Raw genomic sequence first — 13,852 nt, 5'->3', positions numbered from 1 at the left:
CTGTGAGCATCTCCAGCTTTTTGAGAAAGTAAAGAACATGCAAGTGTCCTAACCACAAGGCAAAGTATCTGACACAAGTTTATCCAGAAAAAAAGCATAAATTTCCCCAATTTTTTTTATTATGGGCCAAAAAACATGTCTTGGCTCATACTCAAAAAATGTCTTTCCAGAAACATCTATAGATATGCTGCCACCTGTTAGCTCAAACTATTAGTTGTTGTCTAGTCAGTCTTGATCAACTGAGGTTCTAAATTACCACTTCAGACTCCTTCTACATGTTAGCACATACTAAAGGCATCGCTCTTCCCAGACAACCCAAGAAGTAGCCCTTTTTGCAAATTAACAATAGGAATTCCAAATTTGATCAAGGCAGCTATGAAAGTATTTCTAGCGTGTGAAAAACATTCAAATTACTCTACTTTCTGCAAACATTCTCATTTACATATATACACCTAATGTTCAGATAGGCTAATAAAAGTGTTCACAAGTTCTTACACAATGAACTGGCAGGTTTTATTCACAAGAATGTTCTGGAATATCTTTTGCTGTTTTTCCCCCATTCTAAATGTTTAATGCATTCTCCATCCCCAAACTGTATAATAAGTAGCTTGAATATAAACAGTGTTCACAATACCTTAGAGAGAGAGAGAGGGGGAAAAAGTAAGCACCAGCGCTCTTTTGCTAGAGTTCTGAAGAACATGTCAGTATGATCCTAACAGGCATCTGGAATAAAAATGCTTAGTTGTCTGCGTGCATATGTAAATTTAGCAATACCTATCCTTTTGGACAGAAAATATATGCAGGACTCCCTACAAAGGAAAGTATAATTTCACAGTGTAAGTTTCCGCATAGTGCTCTGTAAATAGTCAGAGCAGCTTGGAAAATAGCAAGGATATCACTCCATTAAGAATACATTTAATCATATGGTTTTATTACCAAACTAAGCTGTTGCCACACAAAAGCATCAATTTTTCCCCAAAAGCTAGCAACCTTTGTCTTGCATCTCAATTGCCAACCACAATGCTACTGCATCCCAACACACACATATTTGCCATTACAGCAGTGAACCACACACATGTTCAAGCCAAGACAAGTCAGTATCAGATGAGGCAGAGGAAAGAAAAAAGGTTGAGAGCAAATATTCACAGAGATCCCTATCATCATAATCTGATTGCAGGAAACTGCACAGCCCATAAGATCATTTGTTTCTAGGACTCATTGCACACGTATTACTTCCCTGTGCCACCTCTGAATAAGTAACCTGGTTGGGATGTCTGTCTAATGTACCAGATTATCATATTAAGAGAAGGCCTGCCAAGAGAGGAATTTTGAGGAGAATGACCATAAAGGTAGTTACAAAGAAAGAGGGATTTGATGGTAAAACCTACCTGAAGTCACCTTTCTAGACATCATCTTTGCATTTTCCTGCTGCTCCATGCATTACTAATCAGTGACCCACTGGAAATTTCGGCACCCATTGAAAAGCCTGGCAGGGTATTTGGCTTTCAATTCTTCTACTCAGTTTATTCCCAACACAAGTATATTCATCAGGCTTACAAACAACTCTTGAACAAGGGCAGCCACTCAGCAATGAAATGTAAATTACTGACATGTGCTAAAACCTGGACTTGCCACTGCTAATGAGCACATTAAAGGAAAAAAGCTCACTAGATATTACTGCAACCTTTTCACTTAACCCTGTGTATACTGAAAGCCATAATTTAGTATCAATTAAAGAACCCATCTCTAAACAGTGAGATGCTGTTCAGCAGGTGTATGCTTCCTACACAATTCTGATGTAAAAATTATGAAGATGGACAAATGTGAGAAACGCTCAATCTGGAATGTGTGCACACTGATAGCAGCCTTATTTTTAATCTAAGTTTCATTAAACTGTCCAAGAGGTCAGTAAAAAAAATAAATAAATCATACACACATCCTGACATAAATAAATTGCTAAGTTTACAAAATTAATGGTGTTAAATCTTAGGTGATCAAATAAAACATTATTTGCTATCAACCAGCCCCAAGGTTAGGAAGTCAACTTGTAGCAACTTTTCCCTTCCTATTATGTTCACAGGGGGGTGCAGACCCTGAGAAAAATCCTCTCCAAAGAGTAGTGGCCTGCACAGTCAGGGAAAACAGCATCTTTGCCTCGATAGCATCTGTGCAATAAAAGCCCCACCAAATATACAGTCAACTCCAAGTTTCAATGCTTTTAATAATTCACACTAGCAATGCTGCAAGAAGCAACTGTAAACTTACATTCTGGAGAAGGGGGAGAGAATGCTTGGTGAAAACCTTTCCCCCCCACCCCCTTTGTGTTTTGGGGAATGAAGAAAATTAGAGATTATTTGGTTAATTAAGTTCTTGAAATGCTTCTGTTACATAACATTTGATAAGCATATAAACAGACAGCACACAGAACTGATTTTCAAAACCTGAATTAGGTACCTAAATCAGCCTAAATTAGGTACCTAAATCCCTCTCAGTAAGGTTTTTGTCAAATACTATAAACAGGTTAAAAGGTTATCAACTTCAGTTGCTTTTTTTTTCCTCTTACTCCCCATACCCCACTGCCAAGCTACCATCCCTTTGAGTTTGCCTCCATTTCGAGTCAGGCAAAACTCCTTAACTTGATTAAGCTAATACAGATGATTCTGGCAGAAAGACTTCAACAGGGGAGTTGGGAGCAGGGGGGAGGGATGTGTTTAAACACAGATAATTTTAACAGAACAGGGGCTACAAAGTGACCACACATACAGTCATTCCAGGACATCCAAGGAGGGCAATAACCCCTCATGGGAACAGACAGCAACGAGCCACTGGGAGCAGTAATCTCTTCAGCCAGCTTGGTCACAGTCAGAACAGCAGTCTGACCACAGGCTAGTAACCGGATCTTCAGGAGCTGAACACATGGGTTGGCATTCAGGGAGCAAGTGAAAAACAGATGCTAGGTTCTACACAAAATATGTCAACTAACTTTAGAAAATCAATTTTAATTTTCATATTAATTCAAAACCTCATTGTTGAAGACAATCCAACTGCCAAGTATTTTAACTATTTTCCCCCAAAACACATGCATAACAATTCAGTCAACCCAGTACTTGAAGTTACCAGTGTTGTTGATCACTATCATTCAGTCTGAAATAGAAATTAATGAAACATGCTGTGCAAAGAGACGAAGTTTATTTGTAAGCCAACCTTCAAATAGAATTACAGATAAAATGTAAAGGCAAATGCATTCATAATGAGTAGGAAGCCTTTTAAAGTATCAGGGAATTATTTAAAATATTTGCAAAATAAAACACTAAACACAATTAGGCAGCTGCAAGTATTCTATTAAATTCTTACTCTTACCTGGGGGTCATCATTCCTGTTGCACTGGCTAAAGGCTTTCATTGACAAAATTTGACAAACCAGGTAAGTTACTATCCAATAGTGCTTATGTTGGTATGTGTTCATAGATTTTAGTTTGTTTGAGCATCTCTCCTATGAGGAAAGGCTGAGAGAGCTGGGACTGTTCAGCCTGGAGAAGAGAAGGCTCAGGGAGATCTCATCAATGTATATAAATACTTGAAGGGAGGGTGCAAAGACGATGGAGCCGGGCTCTTTTCAGTGGTACCCAGTGACAGTGCCAGAAGTGGACACAATCCAAAACACAGGAGGTTCCTTCTGAACGTCAAGAAACACTTTTTTTACCATGAGGGTTGCCGAGCACTGGCACAGGTTGGCAAGGGAGCTTGTGGAGTCTCCATCCTTGGAGATACTCAAAAGCCATCTGGATACAGTCCTGGCAACCAGCTCTGGGTGGCCCTGCTTGAGCAGGGGGATTGGGACCAGATGACCTCCAGAGGTCACTTCCAACCTCAACCATTCTCTGAAATAAAGATAGCTAAAGCAGAAATCAGGTCCAACTGCATCTTGCATTCTATAACCATACAGTAAAAATATGCAACCAGCCTGAAGATATTGTAACAAAGTAGAAGATATTAACTGAATGGCTAAGAAATTATCAAGTGACATTAAACAGTTTATATAATGCAAAACCTTATTTAAGTGACATACCTGAATATAGCTTGCCCTGTACCCTTTACAGCTTCCACTGTTGCTATAACTGGTGGATCTGTGCAATAGTGAAAAATAAAATGGAACTTTTCCCATGTTTCAATGCACTTTCAGTGACCAACCATATCTGGCCTATTAACAGTGACCCCTCAACATGAAGGGGTAACTGGAACAGTTCTCATAGACCCCAGAAAACAATGACCCCAGAGAGGCTAGACAACAACCTCCTGCCCAGGAAGCAATTTTGAAACAAGTGAATCCTGTGGTATACTGAACAAACAAGTAGGTTAAGACTTGTTGCTGTAGAAACTATTCAGAATATTTGAGCACTTTACATTACAGCAGTAACATAACATACTGCACAGGTATTAAATGCCTATAGAAAAGTTTTAATCAAGACAAATACAACAACATAAAAGGTAACAAACAGTAGCATAAAAATAAACCCTAAGTTTCTAGAACTTTAAGATCAAGCTCTAATAATTCAACAGGATCTTCTTAAGTACTAACTTCAAGAAAATACTTCCTGAAGTAAGATTACAGTCAAAATACACACTCTGAAAAACAAAGCTCCCAAAAAACGTCTGCTCAGTCCAGGATAATAGGTCATCTTTACAAGCATGTTAATCAAAAGCCTTTCAGCTAACATCTTTTTCCACAGTTCATGTAGAAATCACTCAAATGCCTTTGAAAGAGTTGCCAGTCATGATCCTCCCTTCATGAAGCTCATTCCTGGTCTCAGTAGATCCATTTGGTGTCAAGTATCAGAATCTGATCTAAAAGCGTCAGAACGTAGGAGGTGTTACTCCCTTAAACTCAAACGAGAAAAGCCAACTAAAGAAGGGTGTGAATTCGGAATGAAGACTCAGCAAAGCATCTTCATTCTTAGAGAGTCACTAAAAAATGGAGGAAGACACAAATACACAGTATCATTTATTGCAACATCTAAGTGTCTCCAAGCTAAACACACTTCTACAAGTAAATGGAGAAACTTTTCCCCTTCCCTCAAAAGTAATTCTCTCCTAGCCTTAGAATGAAAGACATTTAGTATGTTCATATCCCTCCTCATGTAACACATCACTATCAATAACAAAAGCCCTTGTGTATGAAGATAGAGTATGCTGTAAGAAAACATCTTTCTTGGCTAATAAAGAGTAACTTCAGTAGACAGGTTTTGGTTCATAACTTGCTGCAATTAGTTTTCAACTACAGAAGAGAACAGAGGATAAAATAGAACCATTTTCCCTCTCCCAATTCTAACTATCACACACATCATTGCTTCAATATATTTCAACTCTGTCGTAGTACACAAAAAAATCCCTCCCACCATTAAGTTGCATTCATCTTTAAAGTCAGAATTCATTTTCTTGATATGCATGTTTTAGGAAGAATATATAGAAACCCTTAAATATTCAATCTACAATGTAAAACTACTCAAAACAGATCATCCATCACTATAAAATGCATTATTTTTTAAAATGCAGACAGAAAACAGAAGTGATTATTAAGGAAGCATTGTTTTTGTTGAATACTAAGCTGAAGCTTCATCTGCCTTGCCACAAAAGTAAATTAAAATCCACAGGGCAACAGGAGTTCTTATTTCAAAGACATATAATCTCTTAACTGTTCAGGTCTAATCCAAATCCATTGGTATCAATGGGACATCTAAAACTGATTTGGAAACAGAGAAGGACATCATATTTGCAAGGTTACCACACTAGCTTACATTAATTATACTAGAACAGGACAAATTAACAAATCACCCTAGCTCAGAATGGACAGAGTTCACTGTAACCAGACAAGCTTGCCTGCATCGTTGCAAATCAATAATAGAATAAAAAGGCAGAAAGTGAAAGGAAACAATATTACCTACATAAAAAAGAATTATACTGCATTACGCTTGCAAGCCGTCTGCTATTGCAATGAGGAAAAACACAGGTATATACAGTTGTTAATATAATTGTGGAAACAGAGCAAGAAGTTTTTATTCTCGCAACCAAACACGGCAACAATGGAAGAAAGAAAACAGAACAAAGCATTTCAGAAGCAATGTGAAAGATTCCTGTAAGCCTGGAAATAAGTAATACTGCAATGACACTGCATGTCAAGAAATAATGAATTTTTACAAATCAGGATTCCACAAATCCATTCCTCTGCAGAACTACTCACCCTAATGAGCGTGCCAAAGTGCTGCTGTTGAAAGGCATCTCATGGGAAATATTAAATTACTTATGATAGTCCAGATAGGCAAAACATACTACTATATTCTTTAATCACATGCACAGCATTAAATCATTCCAGAAGTCACACAAGCCCACAGTTCATCCACTGAGAGTCTCAAGTTGCCAGACATTACTATTTAAATTAAGAGGGTTTGTGTTTGTGTTTTTTCTAAGAACAGTTGCACACATTAAAGCTTTCAACCTAAGCCACTTCAAGAACATATGTAGCTTTAAAAAAAAAAAAAGTTAAAAATAAAGGCTTACTCTAAGTGAAAAACAAATACAAATAGGTCAAGACTGCCATGTCAGAGGAAGTTGCCTAATCAGGAGAGCAAGAAAAAACCACACTAAAACTATGGATTTTAGGCAAAAGACTCAAAAGGGGAGACAGCATTTTTGTCACAAATCACACAAATCTTTGGCAAAACACCACCCTGCATCTTTAAATACATGCATATAGGTTATACACATATATATCCCACAGATCTTGTGGATATGCACCCTGAAACTCGGTTTTGGGTTTCTGGGCATTTTTGTGTTTGCTTTTTTGTTTAAGTTTAGACACAAGCCTGCACTTGAAAAAAGTACTCTACCTATATACAGCAGTGGCTCAACATAAAGATTTGGAAGTTGCAATAGACTAGAACTGGCATCAATTTGTTCTGTAGCATAGGCAATCTTAAAACAACACTGATGACACAACGTAAGCCATCATATGCTTTTAGCAAAGATCTATGAAGTTTTCTATAGTAAAGGAGTAATACAGACTTCCTAGTGTGAAAGTAGGAAAGGTCTAAGCAGATAGTTTGGATGACTCAGTTTCATTTTTCTAGCTCACATGCACTAGGCAGAGGACTAGTAATGTCTAACAAATACTGCCCATGATTTAGTATGTGCACTGTCTGTCCCTCCCATGGATTTCACACAGCCTGATACTGCAGATGATTTAAACATTTTAATAGAAAAAAATCTGCTTGGGATTAAATACAAGAATACAAGAAACATTCAGAAGCATTCTGCCTCAGAACAGCAAGTAGTCACCCATCAACATTAAAGGCTCATAGGCAGAGCTTTTCTGGGGGACAAATTGGTGAGCTGTTCACCTAGACAAGTACATTGCCTAACCTTTATCACTCAGTAGCCGCATAGTCTCCAGTCTCTATCAGACAGAGCACCTTAAGCCACCACAGCCTGCTTTGGTAGGCAATGACATACTATGCATTGCAGGACAGAGTAAGAAACCCACATTAACAGCTTTGTCTGCCCCACTCCTTGAAGGATACAATCTCTGCTGTAAGCAGCTTCTTGATACCAAGCTTCCAAAGCTGCCTTTTTTCAACCACCACTTTGCAATTTGCAAAGCACAAATGCTAACCAGTCACGCAAATTGCCAGATAGGATGCCAATGCATGTGGGAACGGCGTAAGAATCATACCAAATGCTTCTCAAAAATGTAAAGTCCATTCAATCATGATAAAGGAACTTCACGATTTGCTTACAAATAGCAAAGCCATGCACTACAATTGTAAGGAAACACTGCTGCCATTAAGAGTTTACATTTTAAAAAGGTGACAATCCCATAATTAGCTGTGCATAGGGCTATGGATCCACCTGCACAAAGTTCTTCACAGATAAGACATGTGTCCCCTTACAGAAGATGACATACATTGTTCTTTGGTTTACCTTTTCCATCCTCAAACTTAACAGCCATTTACAAACATGTACTCAACCATTTCCATATACATTGTTTGCCCATTTATTTGAGGCAACACCTTGTTGGGGTTTTTTTAATTCCACCAAGAACATTAATCTAGCTTCAAAGGTAAAGAGAAATAGTGCTGGCTGCTTTGTTCTCCCCTTAGTCATGCCGAACAGTAGTTGCTAAAAGGGCACAAGAGACATATAAAAACAGGTTCCACTAGGAACTCCAAACACATCCATATCTTATTCCAAAATTGAATCCTTTTGTCCCACCATGTTTATGGCTTCTATTGCAAGAAGGGGATTTTGGTAGCGGGTAATGGCTGCCTTTTTTTGCATCAAGAACCAGAGCATCAGGATAGTATTGTCAAGGCTGTGTTCAAAAAAAGAATATTCCAGATAAAGATTGCATTTGTAACCTTAATTCTTATCATTTTGAGATTCTTTTATGCACAAATTCCATAGGTTTCTTGGGGAAAATACACCACAATGCACCACCTATGAAAGTAGGAACTCTATCATGTACATATGTTCAAGAGACTAAAATACACTGAAGCTATAAATCCTGCAAACTGGTATTTTTCATACCAGACTTTGCAAAGGAATAGTGTTCATTGAGCTGATTTTTTTTTTTTTTTTAACAGTAGCTTCCCAAGGGACTTTTGTGGCAGAGAAGGAACGGGAAGTTTGTGTTTTTCTTTAAATCAAAAAGGGGAAAACTGATCCCGTTATGAGCAACTGCAACACCAAGTCACCACGCACCAAGGTTTAAGCTTCTAACCATTATGAGGAAGTAAGAACATACATAACCTTGACTACAGGAGTAAGACTCCTACTTGCTGCTAACATCAGCTAGACCACAGGAAAAAGCGCTGACTCTAGAATAATGACTGTGCAACCCAGTCACATGCTTGCTTTCTCTCACTCTTTTCTCCCCCATTCCCTTCTTCACCCAGGTAAGAAAAGGAGGAAATAAAGAGTCACTGGGACCATGGGCCAATCCCAAAGTTTTCGACATGTGAAGAGACCTGACTCAGCACTCCCACCCCCCACTGCAACAGCTGCCCTGGAGGTTTGCAAGCAAGGAAAGGAAAATGGCAATTTCGGAAAAGTGTATCTTTCAGTGACAGGCCAACCAAAAGGCTCATCTTAGTCTCAGGGCTTTCTCCTTGCCAAATTTCAAAGACCTGCTGCAGACAACAGAGGTGATAGAGCTTCTCAAAAAGGGTCTGCATTAATTTTATATAATGGGAAACATTAAGCAAGCTACCTAAATACAGAGATCACTAGCAAATTCTTCTAAAACACAAAGGAACAACTTTTTCTTGCAGCTCTGCATAGCATCTGGCAAAAGATGCTAGCAATTTTTTTTTTTTAATGGGGTAATAGATTTCAACTGCACCTTTGGATTTATGTCAATACTGAATATTATGCAAGTATTCCTTGAAAGAAGCAAACTGCTTACATGCAAATATATTTGCATAAACTACAAGTAACAAGTTACGCACTGAATTTTACAACTTCAATGTAGAGATCATTTTTATAAAGCACTGCAAGAGTTCCAATTTGGATAGCTCAAATTTCTGAATATTAGAATGCAAAGTAAGATTCTAAGGAACTATATTCACTCACACAAACCCACATTTTGTTATCCTACATAATAACTAATGTTATCAGCATTATCTTAAAAATTTTTCAAAAGATTTCATATTAAAATATCAATCTTTAAGAAACTGACCTTAGGATTTAGGAAATCTTTGACAGACTCACTTGATATAAATGCCATGGATCCCTTTTCCATCAGCCATCAACAGCAACCAGAATAGACACACATGAAGAGGGGACTGAATGCATCAACTTTTTTATTGATCACAATGAACAACATGCCACATATTCACCTACTGATTGCGTTTTGGAAATAACAGATCATTTAATTGTGCTCTCCCCCATTCTAAAAGAGAACAAAATTAAGTTTCTAAAGAAGAAAAAAAAATACTAGTAATTTTCAATACTCTAAATGTATCCGTCAAATTCTTCACAAGGACTGTCTATAGCTGTGTGCTATTCTACGAATCATTTAGGCAATAATGAACAAAAAGACATGCTTTTGTTCAAATCACGCATGGTGGGATTACATGTGAACTGACCTGCGATGTGTTAATTGTAGACAAAGGTTTGCTTTGAGCTCATTTCTGCTCTTACAGACAAATTGGCAAATTTAGAAAGTTTAGCGTACGTCTCGGTTTCCAAATCTGGGTAGTTTGTTTTAAAAGTACAGATGCATGCCAGGAAATAAGTCCAGGTTTCACAAGTTTCATCACCACTTTTAGCACAAAAGAACAAAATAGTGTATATGTAAAAAAAAGGGATAGGGGGAAAGAAAACAGAAGAACACCACATCTTTGGCAACTTCACAACAGTTTTGTAACATTTGTTACAAGCTTTAATAAAGAAAAGAAACAGCAGGCAGGTTTTCCTCCTAAATATATTACTTGAGGTGTCTTGAAAAAATATAAGCAGCCCTCAGTGACAAAAAGATCGTTTAACCAATTCTCACTAGGGGTTTGATATTCTAGAGCTACTGACATGAAGGGAAGCATGATTATGTTTTATTTGATACTTTAAATAGTGTATTTTAGATAGCAAAGCAGTACTACCTTGTTTTATTATATTCTTAGAGAACAGAATACACCAGGTTTCTGAAACATAATTAAAAGCTATTTTGAGACTGTAGCACTACCCAAACTTAAACATGTTTCTAGTCACCACATTATTTCAGGAATTCACTACTCCAAGGATTTGAGTGAAAAGATGAGAAATAAGAAGAGAGAGAGGATCTACAGAAATTCCTCCATTTCTGCTTAATCCTGCCCAAAAAAGTGTTCCAGATTGTTATGTCACCAACATTGTAATTTACCTCACCAAATAACCAGATTATTAGGAAATGCGCCCAGTTTAGAGTAATAACTATCAAATTTCAAACTTTGGCAGCAAAATATACAGCAAAAGGGCACGAGCAAGCACTTTGTTTCATTAATTTTTTTATTATTAAAAAACCAGGAACTGCCAACTATAGCCAGTTATCCTGCTGGTCCAATTCAGTGGGAACATAGTTTGTTATAAATTAACCCAGGAATCTTCCCTCTAAAAAGAGGCTCTGGTACATGAAGCAGAACAGTGATAGAAAGCTGCTAAACTGCATGAAAATAACACCTAAGAGATTACCCCAGATTTGGTAAATCCTGGCAAACGCCAAGTGTTTAGAACTCCTTTCAACTTTAACATCACTGCCACTCAGCAACCAGTAGGATGCATTCAGCATCACACAGAACCCACACTTCTTTTTATTTGGGGGCTTTTAAAAAAGCACAGGAACTGAGAAGTATAAAATTTGAGATTTAATTCCCAAATAATCTCCTTGATGAGCAAGTTGTATTCTCTAAGACCAAATAACCAACTAAATAGTAAAGTTCTATATTACAATTAGAACTCAAGCCAAAAGAGACATAGTCAAGGAACAGATGTAGAAACAAGAACTATTCCACAAATGCTGAGAACAAAAAGAGCTATCCTTTTACTGAATCGTATTCCTGATCTGTGGTTTTACCCTCAATCAAAAAGGTGCAAATTACTCTCAAAACTAGCAACAAATTTATCTTACTGCCTGTAGAACAAGGTATCTTTCAGCTATATGGTTCATTTACTCCATAACAAAGTTGGTGGCTGCAACAGCTTTTTACCAGAAACTTCAATGTATTATGTGCTTGTCCTTATTCTCAATGAAACCAATAGACGATAACATACGGTCTGTGGTGACTACACATACAGCACCCACTTAGGACTTCGCTCAAACATTGTGCGTGTAACCTTCTCCTCGTGCTGCTCAAATTTATAAGTAGCTGCATTAAAGTTTTTTGAAAATAATAAAATCAGTAGAAAGACCATATGTCAGTTTCTGTGATATACAAAAACCTCACTGAAGTAAAGAGGTTGTAAATAATAATTTTTATAAAATCAGATATGAAGTGAAAACAGCACCCTCTTGACTCTCTCTTTGGTCCTTTCAGAGAATGCAGCTCTACAATACACAACCTCCAGCAGAGAAGCCAGTTTTTAAACAGCTTTCTATTCCCATCCTGAAAGAGCAGTTCAGCACCTTCTCAGGGCTGCTGATACAGCTGTTCACCAGCTGTGCTATGAATCACCAAAATTATCACTTAAAACCAGATACTTTTAACCTAGATCATTTCAGTGACCCAGTTTTACAGAGCAGCCTCATAAACAGTACAGACACGAGTGAAAAATACCAAAAGGTTCTTACATCCTTGGTAAAGTTCTTACAAACAGGGACCTCACCTTTTCCCAAAAGAAAATACAGACTGCAATTACACCCTCAAAATGCAATAAATCCACATGCACAGAAAGCATATTGAAGTCTCCTACCTTAACGTATCTTTTAGATCTGCCTTGAATTGGTATCTTGATTCCTCAGATACCTTGGAATGAATATATGCCACCTAGTGCACCATTCACAGACAAGCAAATAAAAATAACTTACCAAACGTCTAGCAAATTCTTTATTTTCTGAAAGAAATCCATATCCTGGGTGTACCTTGAAAAAAAAAAATATTTAAAGCTGATTGAGTTCTGAAGCCAGACACCAAATTTGCTAGCACCTTTTCAGACACTGGTAAGGTGAAGTAGACCATTAAGCATTTAAATGAGTTGAACACCTTAAGAAACCATCTTAACACACTGATTTACCTGTTCTAATTCAAGCTGTAAAGACTCACTGGTTGAACTGCCATTTCCGAAATAAGCATTCCTTACTTCACTAGGGAGAAAGGTGCTGTTTGCAGAGCAACGGACACACTCCTTTTGGCATTTTGCCTTCTCTTTTTAACTCCATTTTGACACATATATCTCATTGCAGACTTCCACATATATGCTCATCCATACTCTTCTCAGTAACCACTTTAAAGTACTCCTCACCCCAAAATATTTCTAGCACTGATCACAACAGCAGTCTTAAGGCCCACAGTCATAAGCCCCCGACCTCTGGCTGCACTTGCTGGAGAACATAGCTTACCATCTCATTAGTCTAAGTCATGCATCCTTCTGTGCCTCGTTTGCTATTCACACCCCAATATACACCTAGAAGAACTACTTGAGGAATATGGGAAAGAGTTTTCATTTTACTTTTCGCAATTCACGTAAGATTCTTGATCTAATATACTCCGATAGACAAAGTATAAGCCATTTTGATCCCCTCTTTTAAAGAGCCTAAACAACCGGGTTCCATATTCAGAAACTCAGAGGGAAGGAAACAGTTTTTTCTTTATAGGAAAGTTTTCAGCCCCTGAAAGCATTATACCAAAACATCATCTTGGAAAGAAATTACAATACTGATCCAAACTGTTCCAGGGTAATTAGTGTTGCTCATATACACCCATCAAATTTTATTTTAATAAATGCTCTGTGTACAGTAGCTCTGAATAATACATTTATTTCACTGACAGAACAAAGAACATTAGGCAGGTGAACATGACTACACATTAGTTTTTCCAACCGATTCCTGTTACACTTTGAATCTCTGGCCAATTTGATGGAAGAAAGGCAGAATAGCCCATATTTACACATATAAGCTAACATGCATTTTGTAAACATTCTGAAACAAAAATAATTACGGGATGCACCATTTACCTTACCCTCCTGCAAATAACATCTATATAATTTAGAAAGTGAGTCAAACTAAGTGTAAGCAAAAGCCTTTTTAGACACACTTTGTAAAACATTCAAAAAAGCCATTATGGCATATAAAGGGTTAGTGCTCAAAACTAATTGGGATTTTTTTCCCCCAG

General features: G+C 37.5%; 1 protein-coding gene across 1 annotated transcript in view; it reads right to left on the bottom strand.

Moving 5' to 3' along the window:
- Nucleotides 1-13,852, bottom strand: part of PCCA (propionyl-CoA carboxylase subunit alpha) — a 302,331-nt gene that overhangs the window by 236,645 nt on the left and 51,834 nt on the right. The window contains exon 6 of the mRNA XM_059832438.1: nt 12,550-12,603. Coding sequence (XP_059688421.1) covers nt 12,550-12,603 — 54 coding nt within the window. The remainder of the gene's footprint in view (nt 1-12,549; nt 12,604-13,852) is intronic.

The sequence above is a fragment of the Gavia stellata genome, chromosome 1 (genome assembly GCF_030936135.1).
Source record: "Gavia stellata isolate bGavSte3 chromosome 1, bGavSte3.hap2, whole genome shotgun sequence".
NCBI lineage: Eukaryota > Metazoa > Chordata > Aves > Gaviiformes > Gaviidae > Gavia > Gavia stellata.
The sequence above is the reverse complement of the archived record's forward strand: the minus strand, read 5'-3'. Positions and strand labels throughout refer to the sequence as shown.